Genomic DNA, 14,198 nt, shown 5'->3' with positions numbered 1-14,198 from the left:
TAGTATGTATTTCGAGCCAATGGAGGCACATTTCATAGCTAATAGTCACTGAACGACATGACTGTTTTCGAGGTCAGAGGACAAACATATACAACCATCCATGGATTCATCAGTCAAGGAGAGTAAATGGAGAGCGAAGAGGCATCTATATTCTGCGAGTTGAAACACTTCATTATCCGTAACACATCGATAAACACTTTTGCATCAGTCCATTTTCCTGCACCCGATCCCTTCTCAGATAGCTCCCCCAAAGAAGGCACCAAGTGCCGACAGAACAATTCGGATTCCGGCTTGCAGTTCAAGCTCAGGTACGCAGTATCTGTGAAGGTTAGTCAAGCTTGAGTGCCATGTATGGATTGCAACTTACGTATCACCGGCGAGCTCAAGGAAGCCAGCCCAGAAAATCCAATCAGCACAGAAAGTGAACATTCCCAATACAACACATATACAGATCACATATTTCATCCGAAGGTGCTTGGATAGCTCGATGGAAGGAAAAAGGCCCGTGCAAAACACGATCAAGAAAAGTAGGGCGACGCAACTGCTCCCGAGGTGATAAAGAGCAGCGCCGTGCATCATCTTTGCCGCCTTAGGAACTTGACTGTAGTTTGAGTCCGTGGGCAGGTATTTTTGGCTGAAGGCAAAGTAGCCTATCTTGCCAAGGTAGTACAGGAGAGGGATCTGAATGAGAAGCTCGGCGATCAAGGCGCTTGCTGCTGCTGATCCGTGGGCGAGTTCAGCGACCAAGCCTGTGTCAGCCGCGTTTACCTGTGTGGTGATAAAGATGTTAGCTTAATCTCGAAAAGACAATGTAGTATCGGCAAGAAGGCATCAGGAGATGGCACCCAGATAACTATTGCGGGCTGCCCTCCACAGCCTTGCCTAATCACGAACGTACCCTAGGAGACACGGCAAGCAGCTGTATCCAGAAGACAATGAGCAGGCAGAAGAAGGACATCCTCGGAAGGGTCAATTGCAGCAGAAAGAGCGAATGTCTTGGATAATCGCTGGAACGGCCCTCGTGCTGTGCAATGATGACGACGTTGATGGCTGCAGCGGCGAGCGAGAATCCGAGCGGAAAGACCCATGTCAATCGCCAGGCCCAAGCTTTTTCGCTATCAAGCTTTCCAAAGGTCAACCATCCGGCGATGTCACGGTGGCCGACGAGAAGGCACAAGGCGCTGATGATGGCGGCGGTGACGGCGTATGTGGCGAGGACTCGAGCCTTGGAGGGGCATGACCCGGAGGTTGAGGTCAGTGTGTAGTCCCATGGAATGTATGCCTGATACTGCGTTGAGTATTGAACCATGTTGGATTGATTGACATAGAAGGTGGTGTTTATGGAGAGTGGAAAAGAAACTAGGTTCAAAGCAAGGGGGTGAAAGGTAAGCAGCCTCCTTATACCTACTGTAAATATGCCAAGTGACGAGCACAACTCGAGCTGAGGCTGAGTACACAGGTAGATCGCAGGCCGTACGGAGCAGAAGCCGGTCTGATCTTACTTGCATCAGAGGCAAATGTCTCCTGTAGTGGCTGGGCTGAGGCTCTCTGCACATTAAAGCACCTTGTCGTTCGCATTGGATGGCGTAGTGGTCTTGGAGGCAAGCACAGCCTCTTTCAACTCATTTGGGCATGGTTCTGCCACCGCCATGTCTTGGAGCGCCAATATTTGGCAAAGTGCCATGGCTTTCAAAATCAGGCTCTGAGGGCCAATACAGGCCAAGTCAGAGAGCCATGGACCCTCGAATCAGCTAAAGTTGCTAAAGTGTCGGCTTGCGCTGGGTGCGCATCCGTTCATCAGATTGGCGGCTGATTTGAGCGGTACTGGCCATATTAATTGTGTTCTTCAGCCGGTATAGCTGTGGCTGCATATACGGCTGTTGGAGAACCGGTTCGACGGCCTGCCTTGTCGGCCGGTTCACCCAAGTTTGGGGTTGACCACACAGCTCGGTGGAGCTGTCCAAGACCTCAAGTTTCTACGGACTGGCCGACCAAACCAAAGTTCCCTTTGCAAAGTGCAGATAAGCCTGGGGGCTGAAATTCTGGAAATTGCGCAACTGCAACTAGCTCAGCCTGCTCGCGCACACCACACCGGCCGCGTCACTCGGAGAGCCTGATTTATCAGCCCCCAAAGAAGAACCAATAAGGACACTTGCATGAGCCACATTTATTAGCTGGTTAGTGAAAGTGATGTGTGGGTTTTCGGTAGTTGTCTCTGGTGCCTGACAGGCGTTTGTTGAAACTCTGCCTTAGCCAGGTACTATGAGTTCAGGGGCAAGGAGAAATCTCGGCCCGCATACGAAAGCTAACGGTCCGCAATTTTTTTTGACAAGATGCCCGAGAAGTAGCCTTATCTGTGGATTTATTCTTGTCCTTCAAAAACATAAGGCTTTTGAAAGCCGGCGATTGCTGAGGTAGCTTGAGTCTATGAAGTGCAAATGAATGTGTGTCTATATACTTGTTCCATCATGATGGACCGAAGTGTGATTTGGTTTGGTTCATGGTAGGACCGCGAGAGAACGAAGTGCGGTCCTCTCGGTCCATCCACCCTCTTGCCTTTACTAAAGTGTCTGTTTCCCACTCTGCTGGTCGTCACCGCCCGGTCTCCTGGGTTGCGGCCTAGGCTGTGACATGTAGATCAACCGAGGTATCGTTGTTTGAGAGAGCTATTAACTTGTCTTCCACCTGAATGATTCTTCCTGGATGATATACGTTGAACATAGCCGCTGCCAGAAGCATCAAGGTCGCGTCGAAGACATAAAGATATACTTCGGTGGCTAGCAGTGGTCCATCGCTACCCATGACATACTCGGCGACTCTAAAGACAGATCGAACCATAATTAAGACGCTGGTGCCATAGAGAACCCGGATAAACCGTCTCCAAGGAACCTTGGTATAGTAACAGACATTCGTGGGAGAAGCATTGATCCGGTAGTGTAAGACGCAGATGACAACAGTGAAGACCCCAAAGAATGCGATCTGAATGCAGAGACCTGCAATGATGATGTTCTCGCCGAGCTTGAGGTCACTCAATGACTTGGCCCGGGCAAGGATGGCACCACCTTGAACTTTGTTAGCCTAGTCCCCTCAATCCAAGTTTTAGGGAACACTAACCGGCGCCTTGGGTTAAAAAGGACAGAACGTCGCCCAAGACGAAGATTTTAGTTAGCCAGTTCGCTCTAATCGGAGAGAGACGTTCGGCCTCGAGAAGTCTAACCAAACGACCTAGGATCATGTAAATGGAGGCGGCGAGGAGGGCGGGCCCAAGAAGAAGGGTCAGACTTTGGATCGTAAACGACCTAGTGGTCCAGTCCGGAGTCTCAGTCGCAGATAAAGCTCGGCCTATATATCCGACGATTTCAACTAACAAGACGGTCAAATTTTAACAATCCAAGGCTTAAGTGTGGAAACTTGCAGACGCAGCCAACAAGGAAGGGTATGAAATACCAGGCCCGCCATTTGATGAGCTGATAGAAATGAAGAAGAGACGTTATGCCGAAAAGACTGATGAAAACAACGGCGGCCGGGAGGGAAGGATCGTAATGATAAAATACAAACTCTCCTGGTTCCCCGTTGGAACTCATGATGTCGTAAGATTTCAAGCTTGGTTTTCAGAGTCTGTGTCTTTGTACGTGTGTGATTGGTAAAATGAGGCTATGAAGCTCAGCGGTCGACTTCTTTTATATGTACAATGTGCGTCCTCTTAATAGGGACATTGATGTTTATCGCATTAGTTTATCCCTATTCGGCCCTCGGGATCTTGGTGTCTCCGGGGCACTAGCAAAGACTTGGCACGAAATTAGGTTTCAAGTAGGATTTATCTCGGATTCCTCGCCCCACGTCCATGGCTTTCCCCCTTCAAAATCCATCTGACCAGCCAAACTGTCAACACCCAGATCCACCACGCCCTCTGACACAGCGTTCTCCAGACAACCAAATACTGCACAGTGGTTCCAATGGCGAGAATTGGGCACAAGAAGTCGCGTAATGGCTGCTCCCGCTGCAAGCAGAGGAAGGTCAAGGTTCGTATGCCTGGCTTGGTGCCCGAACCCGAACGGCTGACACCCCAGCAGTGTGACGAAAAACGTCCATGTGGCGCCTGCACTAAGCGGCACCTCTCATGCAGCTTGATTTCGTCACCTCCTTCTGACTCTGCTTCACTAGATGACCAGGTCAATCCGAACCCGAAATCAGAAGTCAAGGTGCCTGATAAGGGCATGCCCATCGCCCCTAAACCCGAGCAGCCGTCTTGTTGGACGCAGGACCTGGGCCTGATGAGCCACTACTCCTCCATCACTTCAGCTACTCTCCCTGGAGCTAATCGCCACGTATGGCAGATCGAGATTCCCAGTGTGGCGGTCGCCTATCCTTTCCTCATGCATCAGATTCTTGCCGTCTCGGCGTTTCACCTCGCAAGTTTGAACCCATCTCAAGGCCAAGCACATTTATCCAGAGCGTTTCAACATCAGCATCATGCAATATGCGGCATCAGAGCAGAGGTCTCGGCTATTACTGCAAGGAACTGCCATGCTCTTTTCGCCGCCTCGTCTCTACTGTTTATTGGAGCTTTCGCTGCGTGTTCTCCGGCGAGGGGCAGAAGCCTGCGGCAAGAAGTGGACGACATGCTAGGTGTTTTTATTCATGTTCGGGGCGTCAGAAGCATTCTCAATTCCTTCAATGCGGCCATTCGGGATGGAATATTGGGGGACTTTATGGAATGCAATTCACATACGGGAGGGACAGGTCTACTCACATCACTTCTACAAAGGCTTCCTCGCATCACAGAAGACTTTGGCACGAACAAGATGGACCCTGTGGCCAAAGCCCTGGCAGAGGAAGCAATATTCGCGTTGGGAGAGAGTGTCGCGAGGGCTTCGGCCGCGTCTCCCGAGCTAAACGTCGCCATCATCTGGCCCATGGCCCTCAAGGACGGGTTCCTAGATCTGATCCGTGCCCGTCACCCAGCCGCTCTAGTGGTGGTTGCGCATTACTGTACGGTACTCGATGCTGTGGGCTCCAAGTTTTGGTTTCTGGAAAATTGGGGGCATCGCCTGCTCACCGCCATCGTAGAGGCTCTTGGGCCTTGTTGGCACGAGTCAGTCAGATGGCCGATGGACTGCGTCAAATATGGTGTAGCTTCAATCTCTTGACTGGGAACAAGATATCATCAACCGGTCCCATGGTATGATTCCGCAATCTAGGGACGCAGAATTGCGTTTGAAGCAAGGATGACGACGATTGATGATACTGGATATATTGAAAACGACCAATTAGACACGCGCTTGAATCCGAACCCGAAGTTTAGTCTCGGACTTGGCATCCACCCCTGTAATCCGACGCAGCCTCCTTCAATCCGAGAAGTTGCTGGTCAACGTGGCTACGTTCAGTAGGTTCAATAAAGCCTGTTTCTCCCTTTACATTTGTGCCATGCAGCTTCGTCAGTTCATCTTTTCTTTCATAGCCTAACCTTGTTTCGGCAAACATGCAAGCTTGGCAGTACACGACCATTAAGGATACTCTTGAGAGCTCTCTCACTCTCAATGAGAAAACCACCCCGCCAGATGCGCAATCACTACCCCCGGGCCATGTCCTGGTTGAAGTCGTTACCGCCGCCGTCAATCCTGTCGAATATAAGCTGCCAGAGGCTCCTTTATACGGAAAGTTCATGGTGCAACCACCTGCCAGCCCGGGCCTCGACTTCTGCGGTCGTATCAAGGCCATAAATGACACGGATGGCTCACTCAAGGAAGGCCAACTTGTGTTTGGCGCCTTGAGCATTACATCGAAATTCCCCAAGTTTGGTACTCTCGGCCAAGTCATCGTCGCGCCCGTTTCCCAGCTCACGGTTCTCCCTGCCGGTGTCACACCTGATGATGCGGCAGCGGTGGGCACGGCTGGCATGACGGCATATCAGTCTCTGACACAGGATCTGATCGGGCCTGGAACCAACATCTTGATCAACGGCGGCAGTGGAGGAGTGGGCTCCTTCACAGTCCAGTTCGCCAAGGCTCTCGGTGCCACTGTCACGACGACCTGCTCCACGGCAAATGTACAGCTCTGTCGCGACCTCGGGGCCGACGAGGTCATTGACTATCGTAAGCTCGATGTCATTAGCGAGTTGAAGAAGAAGGGGCAGATTTTCGACCTCGCTATCGATAACGTGGGCACACCAGCTGGTATGTACGAGCAAAGCCAGCACTTTCTGAAGCCCGACGGTACATTTGTCCAGGTTGCCATGCAGCAATCCCTGTCTGGAATGGTTCGCAGGAGCCTGTTGCCATCGTTCCTGGGCGGCGGCAAGAGACAGTATCGTCTTGTAAGGGTGAGCATCAACCGCAAAGATTTGCAGCAAGTCGGTCAGTGGATGGCTGAAGGCAAGGTCCGCGCGGTGATCGATCACAAGTTCGAGTGGAAAGAGGCTCCAAAAGCGTACGAAAAGCTCAGGCTCGGACGAACAGTGGGCAAGATTGTTGTTCATGTTGGTCATGCCTAGAATACGCGCGAATGGGATCACTGAGGAATGTTGTATAAATGACTGTGCCTTGAAATTGAATCTGGCTAACTCTTGCTGCGTGTGCTATAGAGATAATTTACTGTATTGTAGCCACAAGTCCGATCACATAGTGGTCCTACTACATGAGCACACAACACGAGTTCTGTTTCTTTGCTTGTTCTGCCTCCCGGTCGATTAGCATCCAGAACCGAGTTCGAGAAATGCATCGTTCTGTCTATTGCGCAGGGGAGGCTACGGTGATCAGAGAGGGAAAGGGGAGACCCACGGTAGAACATCTTGCTCTGGGCACTCAAGCCGTCACTTTTGGCGACAAGATCGTCAATCTTTTCCCCGCGTTGCAGCACGCTTTCAATTGTCTTGTGAAGAACGATCTTCGTCTCGTCCAACTCCTTTTGGATCTTCAAGATGCTGTCAGCTTGCTGCGGATCCTGATACTTGGACAGGTAATCCTTCAATTCTGGAAAGGCCAAGGTAGGCTCGCCAGTAGCCCAGGTAGACCGGGGATGCTTAGAGAGGAATTCGTCCACTCTGGGTGCACGAGTTAGTTTAAAGGTTGGTACCGTGTGAAAGTTGGCCATGGTTCTCAACATACACTCTGGAAAGCAGCTGGTGCGCGACCAAGGTGGGATATCGGTGGTCGGAGATTATGCTTGTCGAAGGAAGGCCGTCAGTCAGTACTACAAAGCCAGACAAGAGGTAATCAAGGTCCAGTAGCGACAAGTGATCCGAGTTGGGATTTGAGAAATAGGAGACACTCACATGCCGCAGATGCCCTCGCTGCTTCCAAAGGCATGCGAGACGAGATCATGCTCCTCCACATCCAGACGTTGTCCCGGTCGGGTCCGCTCTGCCACTGTCTTGGAAAAGAGAGTCATGAGTTCGCCATAGCTATTGAAAGCGACGGATACCAGCGAGTCAGTGAAATATCTGCCTGAATCTCGGGAGGCTTGCCTGTTTTTCGTGAAACGCGAGTACGCCGATAGCTCCTTTTCGCTGACCAGTTCAACGGCTGGCTTGTCCTGGTTGCGGACGATCTAGAGGAACGAATGGTTAGGAGCGTATTTCAATAGTGAAAGTTTGTACGTGTGATTTGTCTTACACCGATATAAAATAGTTTCATGGTTTTAGCAAACTGGGAAATATCTACTGGCGGTTTGCTTCTCAGTGGCAGTAGATCTGGTCCGGGCAGCGCAAGAGTAGACAGGAAGTAGAAGAGAAAATAAGAGGGAGTAACGGCTTAAATATGTCCAGGGGAATAGGAGACTCACGTGCTAATAAATAAAACATACTAAGAAAATAAGAGAGTTATATATAGGCCCTAGTTAAGTAGTATAATTATATTAAATTTGAATTATAAGTACTACTAGGTAGGGGTAAATAATAAAGTAATTTCAGCTAAATGCTTTTTTAATATAATTTTTAAGTAATTAACTATAATTATTCTATTAATTTAATAAATAATATCCTAAGCTTTTTATAATAAATTATAATACCTTTAGTTTCTTAAGAGAGATACTTAGTATTTCTAAGTCAATATTAATAATAGGAGTTAACGTATATTATTAAGGTGAGAGAAATTTTATATTTAGTGATACTATTATTATCTCCTTTTCGATACTCTCTCAATCAAGCGCTTCCACCACTTTTGCTTCTTGGGATAGTCCTTTTCTGAGTTGTCTCCCAGTCGCTTAAACATGCCCTCCTCTCGTGGCGGGTAGAGCAGGGCGAGGATTCTTTGTCTCCCTCTGACAGGACGACGTTGCCGGGAACCATTGCCTTGCTGTGGAGCTCATCGCCCTCTTGGATGAGGTAGTGCATGATAGACTTTGGATCATAGGGCTCCTAAGTCTTGCCTTCGGGTGAGTGAGGGGCATAGGAATGGTAAACCATTTTCTGAGACCACCCAGTTCTGTATTGAAGAAAAGTCATGTCCCACTTCTTCCCGCAATTCGGATGCTGATGCTCGTGGAAAAGGCCAAGGGCATGTCCGAACTCGTGCAGGACGAAGTTTTGAAACAGAGTCGTCGATCTTGGCCGTTGAAGCGCTTCGGAGTCTCAAGGCCCAGCTTCATGGTCGGTTTGCTGCTCCGGCGAACTGACTTGGCAGCTGTTCCTGCATAACAGCGAGACTTGTTTGAGAATTTGATCCGGATGTCGGCCTCACCGGTCTCGCCCCTCTGGTAGAAGTAGAACTTGATGCCCATAGGCAGGGAGTTGAAGTGCTCTTCCACAATCGACCGCACAAGCTCCCTGTTGTCCCGGCTCCGTTGAGGAACCGGACATTCAGCCAGTGCTTCTCGATAGGCCACAGCAGTCTGTTCTCGGCCATACCGCACATTGGGGTGTCTGGCATCTTGTCTCCGCTCTATATTGGTTGTTGTTGGTTGAGTAATGTGATAGTGGTGTGTCCGTATTGACTCGGGCTCAGGTCAAGCTAGCAATCGTTCTGTCGTTGATGTTGTAGGTCCAAGAAAAGAAGTTTCAGAAGGGTTTCGTAGTTTATATATTTCATGATTTTAGAATTAAAAAGTTTTCGTTCTTCTTTATGCTTCGTTCGTACATTGACATCTTGCTTGGGCGCTGAGAACCTTACTTGCTTGAGAACTTTACGTGAATGATAACCTTATGTGACTGAGACCATTACTTGGCTACCGAGAAGAGTGTCAACTCAAGCCATCATTGCGGAATCTGATAAGTTCGTGAAGAAGCCTTGACTCATTCTTTCTTCTATTTGGTGCTCTTTCCAACAGTTGTGAAATTGGCGACCCTTCCAAAAGAAGCCATCAGTCACAATAACAAAGAATGCAGTTATTGACACATGTCAGCATTAAAATCCAACGCCGAAAAACCCCATAACCTAGAATAACCTTCTATGGCTGCACCTCAACGGTTAAATAGCAGGAAACTTACTCTCACACTCAGATACCATGTCAAAGTTACCAGGACAAAGCGATATGACTGTTCGTTATCCTCGGTATTAACATTGCACTCACCCAAGTTGATTTTTGTTAGGAATAAGGTGCCAAATTTAACTGTTTAGCTTACTTGCCCAGCGAATCGTTCTTTGCAAAGCTACCAAGAAGCCACCACAAACAGCGCACCCTCCAGCACATACCAACGAGAGCCATGACACCAGGGGTCCCAGGTGACTTGACGCGAGCGAGTGCGACTCGGATAGTAAAAAGGAAGGCGTAAACCGCAAAAATAGAGCTGACAAGAGTGGGATTCGAACCCACGCCTCTTGCGAGACTGCGAATCGTTGCTAGTTCTTGTGGAACCTGAACACAGCGCCTTAGACCGCTCGGCCATCTTGCCTTGTGATTGGATGAGAGCTGGAGAAGCACAATGGGAATAAGAGTGGGAAGACTGGAAAGAGGGGCCGGTGTTGTTTTGTTGTGGACTTGGATGGTCTCTGTGCAGGTGGAGAGGATCGGAGAGTGGAAGGGCAAGTCGGTGTGGAGATCACAGTGTTAATGGACTGTCACGAGCAAGAGGAGGGAACGACGGGAGAGATGGCTTGTTTTTGAAGAAAGAAACAAATTCCAGGCGTCTAGCAGTCTCTCGAAGGAATCCGACGCTTAGACCTCAGAACTACTTGGGTTGCTCTAGGGTGGGTTAACCATGAATGTGGACAAACAAACCTTCGACAGCATTATGCTTTAGCAGTAGAGACTATGGGTCTTGTTCTTTTTCCGTTTGCAAATTTTCAAGTAAGTTTCCAGGCTAGAGAAGAATTCATTCCCTTTCATCCCCGTTCTCATCATTCTTTCAGCATCTTATAATCCCATTACTCTCTCAAGACCGTTGCACATACTTGAGCAGTCTCGTCTAAACATGAGTCTTGTTTAAGCTCCACGTTCCCGCTCTTCGGGCCGTCCCTCATTGGCCACTCTATTTCGAAGCGTTACCCAAAAAGGAAAGTCTATGGAACCTCACAATGGGGCACAATGTCAACCGTGAAATCTCTGCTCCCAACCACCCAATTGACAATGGCAAGCACTCACACCATGTCATTAGGGCTCCGTCCCCTCCACTCAATCCCCAGTCAACATAGCACCCAAATTCTTCGCTGGAATCCAACAACCAGTAAGGTGAGATGGCCGAGCGGTCTAAGGCGCTGTGTTCAGGTTCCACAAGAACTAGCAACGATTCGCAGTCTAGAAATAGGCGTGGGTTCGAATCCCACTCTCATCATCACTTTTTGCCTCTGTCCCCGTTGAATGGGTGCAGTGAGGTTCATTTTTTGCCGGAGGGTTGGATGCTTGGGATAGGGACAGTCTGTTGGAAACTCTTACTGTTGAGCTCCGGAGGGTTCTCGGAATGTAAATTCCGCAAAAGTGGGCCCCCGCGCCGGAGCATCCTCGTCCTTGACGAGATTCGACTCGCTCTCTTCCTCTCGCCTGATCCCGATCATTAGTTGCTGGTTCCTCATTATATCAAGATGGCTGATACGGTGCATGTTGGCCGAGGATCAGCCCCCCTGTCCTCCAATCCCCAGCAGAATGCGGCCATTCCCGGCAAATCCGGAGCTCGGGGCCGATACGCAGCAAAGGCTTGCCAAGAGTGCCGCCGTCGCCGTGCAAAGGTGGACCCATGCGTTTATGCCATGATCTAGCATGTTATGCTAACTGGTGGATAGTGTGATGGCCAGAAGCCGGCATGCTCACGGTGTTCAGGCCGCCAACTGCAATGCGTCTACACCACAGAGGATGACGGCCGTGGAATGGCCCCCAAGGCATACGTTCGACAGCTACAAGCTAGAATTCAAATTCTAGAGGAGATTCTACGCATGCATTCTATTGATATTGATGCTTCTGCGGCCCAGCTGATGCAGCGGAACGTTGTTCCACAGAACTCCGCCATCGATATCTCAGCGACTGCACTTGATCAATTGTGTGACGCTGTTGAGGGGGCATTGGCTCTTGATGAATCAATGAACTTTGACCAAGACGGTGAGGCACGGTATTTTGGTACTACAAGTGGTCGTCTTGAATTTCCGGCTTCTGATGGTGTGTTTTCTGTTCATCCCTTTCATCTTCGCCTGCTAGTCCACAGACTTGCCCCTTGTTTGTTCAGAGCTAAGGAAACTCGCAGTTGCACAAGATCTTTCACCCCGGGGGGGCCCTTCAACACTCACAAAATTGCATGAACCGGCATTTGGTGACCAAGTGATTGTTGACCAAGAAGTTGAGGCTCACCTCCTGGACCTTTACTTTATCTGGGACAACCCCTGGTTCCAGGCTGTCGATGAGGCACTATTTCGTGATAGCAAGAGCAACAAGGGCCGGTATTATAGCCCGTTGTTGCTACAATGCATACTTGCTTGTGGCTCTCGATACTCAGATCGTGCTGAAGCACGCTCGGATCCCGACGATGCAAACACAGCTGGTCGCCCTTTTCTCGACACGATCGAGGCCCTTCTTCATGATGAACTCAAGCGACCGAATATCACGACGATTCAATCACTCGCTATCCTAAGTATTGTTTACTTTGTGAGCGCCCAAACTCCGTTGTGTGTGGCTCATTCTGACACCGACAGGGTTCCGGACAAGATGCTGCTGGATGGCTGTACTCGGGCATGCCGAATAGGCTCGTCTTTGACATGGGTCTTCATCTTGACCCAGACTCTCTGGCTAGCTCAGTTCGTATGACCGTGGAAGAAGCAGGGCTTCGGAGGCAATTATACTGGGCATTGTATGCTGTGGACAAGACGTCTGCCGGCTACACAGGACGGGTATGCTCCATGTTGGTGAGATCCCCTCAATAAAAGGATACGAGTCCCTGCTCTGACAATGACGGCGGACTGAAGGATTTTCAAGGGGCTGTTAAACTACCAGAGATACCAAAACATGCCCAGCAGAGCGACTCTCGCCACGCACTTTACTCAGTCAGCCCGAACATATCGGTCGGCCTGCATACCTCCTGGATCAAACTGAGCCAGATCATGGAAAGGATCCTCTCGAGCCTGTAAGTCACGAACTTAAGGGAAATGGCTAGCGACTGAAAACTTTAGATATGCCCCGAAGAAGCTGTCACTCGGTGATCAACGCCGAAACTTTTTTGACTCTACTCTTCTCGGACTAAAGAGCTGGTTGTATGGCCTATGCACAGAGCTCAAGCCAATCCAGGGCGGAATCCCCAACAAGTTCCCGCAGGCCTACACCCTCTGCATGGTATACCACACGGTTGTTATTCTTCTCGCAAGGCCGTTCATCCATCGCCCCAGACCTTCCAGCTCGCCCCATCCACCTTTGCAACAGATTGACTCTCTAGGACCAAGGGCGGTCACTATTTACATCGAGGCTGCGAGGAGCATATCTTCCCTTGGGGATCAATATCGCCAAGTATTCGGCAGTTTTCGGAAAAGTCCATTGGTGGCAACATATGCAAACCTTTCAGCGGCGCTGGCTCTACTTGACCCCGTGTGTCAAAGCAGAGAGAGCCGTGGACTCAGTGAAGCGGATGACGATAGGATCAAGTCCTGCCTACAAACACTGAACGAGCTATCGGTTGCATGGAGGCCCCCTGCCAAATATCATTGCAGTGTTATGAGAATTATGCACAGCCGGATGGGGAGCAAGCGAAGGGAGGGTACAGCATCGGAATCTGTTGCGAAACAAACCGGCCTTGATCGTGAACCCAACGGCCAGATAGAAGAGCATGATGCTGGGCCTGGACAAGCATCCCGGAATCTGGACTTGCCTTTCTGGATATCAACGGCGGAGGGCGGCTCGAGCAGGCTCCAAGCATCGCCAGATACTCTGTCATTTTCAGATGTCGATGTTAGCACTGAACTGTGGAGTGATATGCCATGGGAGCATTTTGTATGGAACTGGCCCGATCTATCATTCTTAGATGATAATATAGAGAGCTGAAGCGGAGATCTGCGAATCCTTGGAGAGAAAAGGGGTTCTCACAACCGTGCAACCGAAAATGCAGTGGTTCTCATGTAACTTGATGAACTTGTCACAGGCAGATAGAGTTCAGGATCCATGTATGATGCGTCATGAGTGATACAACCAACCCTGCGGGGTCACGGAATATAGATTCCGCACAGCTTATCACGTCATGTATAAGAAGCATAATAAACCGTCAAGCAGGATTCCAACGACTCTTCCTCATGCAATTATTGTAGCTCTGCAAGATGTCGGACCTCCAGTATTACAGCTACCCCGGTGTTGGCACCAGCAACAGAGAACAATTCTCGTACAGCCAAGCTGTTAGAGTTGGAGATAGCATCCACTGTTCTGGACAAGGTGAGTTCAAAGTGACACCGGCCCCTAATATTGACAAAAGCTGACCTCAACCAGGCGGGTGGCGTCCTGAGGGCAAGGTGGCCGAGATCCCCACCGAAATCAACGAGCAAATCGATCAAGCCTTCAAGACTGTTGACCACAACCTCAAGCACGCCGGCGGCAAGGGATGGAGCCAGGTGTTTCGAGTCAACTCGTATCATGTTCCGCTCAACAACGAAGCCCTCGCTGCCATGACTAGGAATTTTAAGAAGTGGATGCCGGATCATCAACCGATCTGGACCTGCGTGGGGGTTACGAGACTTGGTGAAGATGATATGAGGGTGGAGATTGAAGTGGTGGCACATGATCCGGAGGGTGCAAAGGCTGCCAAAGCTTAGATACGAGAGAATTTGGGGGTTTCATGAGTTTTATAACTGTCAAATTAAGAA

At 49.8% G+C, this 14,198-nt stretch overlaps 5 protein-coding genes across 5 annotated transcripts; 3 read left to right on the top strand and 2 right to left on the bottom strand.

Moving 5' to 3' along the window:
- Positions 1-234: 234 nt before the first annotated feature.
- Positions 235-1,309, bottom strand: MRS44_014332 (uncharacterized protein; the record flags this gene model as incomplete). Its single annotated transcript, XM_046280238.2, has 3 exons — positions 235-319; positions 368-768; positions 899-1,309. The coding sequence occupies 3 exons, from the start codon at positions 1,307-1,309 to the stop codon at positions 235-237; spliced, it is 897 nt and encodes a 298-aa protein (XP_046127539.1).
- Positions 1,310-2,619: 1,310 nt separating this feature from the next.
- On the bottom strand, positions 2,620-3,584 carry MRS44_014331 (uncharacterized protein; the record flags this gene model as incomplete). The annotated part of the gene is made up of 3 exons (XM_065618369.1): positions 2,620-3,062; positions 3,115-3,299; positions 3,559-3,584. 3 exons carry the CDS (start codon positions 3,582-3,584, stop codon positions 2,620-2,622), a joined length of 654 nt encoding a protein of 217 aa, XP_065474441.1.
- Positions 3,585-3,956: 372 nt separating this feature from the next.
- On the top strand, positions 3,957-5,150 carry MRS44_014330 (uncharacterized protein; the record flags this gene model as incomplete). The annotated part of the gene is made up of 1 exon (XM_046277349.2): positions 3,957-5,150. One exon carries the CDS (start codon positions 3,957-3,959, stop codon positions 5,148-5,150), a length of 1,194 nt encoding a protein of 397 aa, XP_046127541.2.
- A 332-nt stretch (positions 5,151-5,482) lies between these two features.
- Positions 5,483-6,493, top strand: MRS44_014329 (uncharacterized protein; the record flags this gene model as incomplete). Its single annotated transcript, XM_046282423.2, has 1 exon — positions 5,483-6,493. One exon carries the CDS (start codon positions 5,483-5,485, stop codon positions 6,491-6,493), a length of 1,011 nt encoding a protein of 336 aa, XP_046127542.1.
- A 4,462-nt stretch (positions 6,494-10,955) lies between these two features.
- On the top strand, positions 10,956-14,147 carry MRS44_014328 (uncharacterized protein; the record flags this gene model as incomplete). Its single annotated transcript, XM_065618368.1, has 8 exons — positions 10,956-11,099; positions 11,154-11,523; positions 11,570-12,006; positions 12,054-12,248; positions 12,375-12,481; positions 12,528-13,338; positions 13,650-13,770; positions 13,825-14,147. The coding sequence occupies 8 exons, from the start codon at positions 10,956-10,958 to the stop codon at positions 14,145-14,147; spliced, it is 2,508 nt and encodes an 835-aa protein (XP_065474440.1).
- Positions 14,148-14,198: the final 51 nt, after the last annotated feature.

Source organism: Fusarium solani (assembly GCF_023522795.1).
Source record: "Fusarium solani strain SB1 chromosome Unknown bctg00000010, whole genome shotgun sequence".
NCBI classification, from domain to species: domain Eukaryota; kingdom Fungi; phylum Ascomycota; class Sordariomycetes; order Hypocreales; family Nectriaceae; genus Fusarium; species Fusarium solani.
Note: the sequence above shows the minus strand (reverse complement) of the source record. Positions and strands in the feature narration are given on the sequence as shown.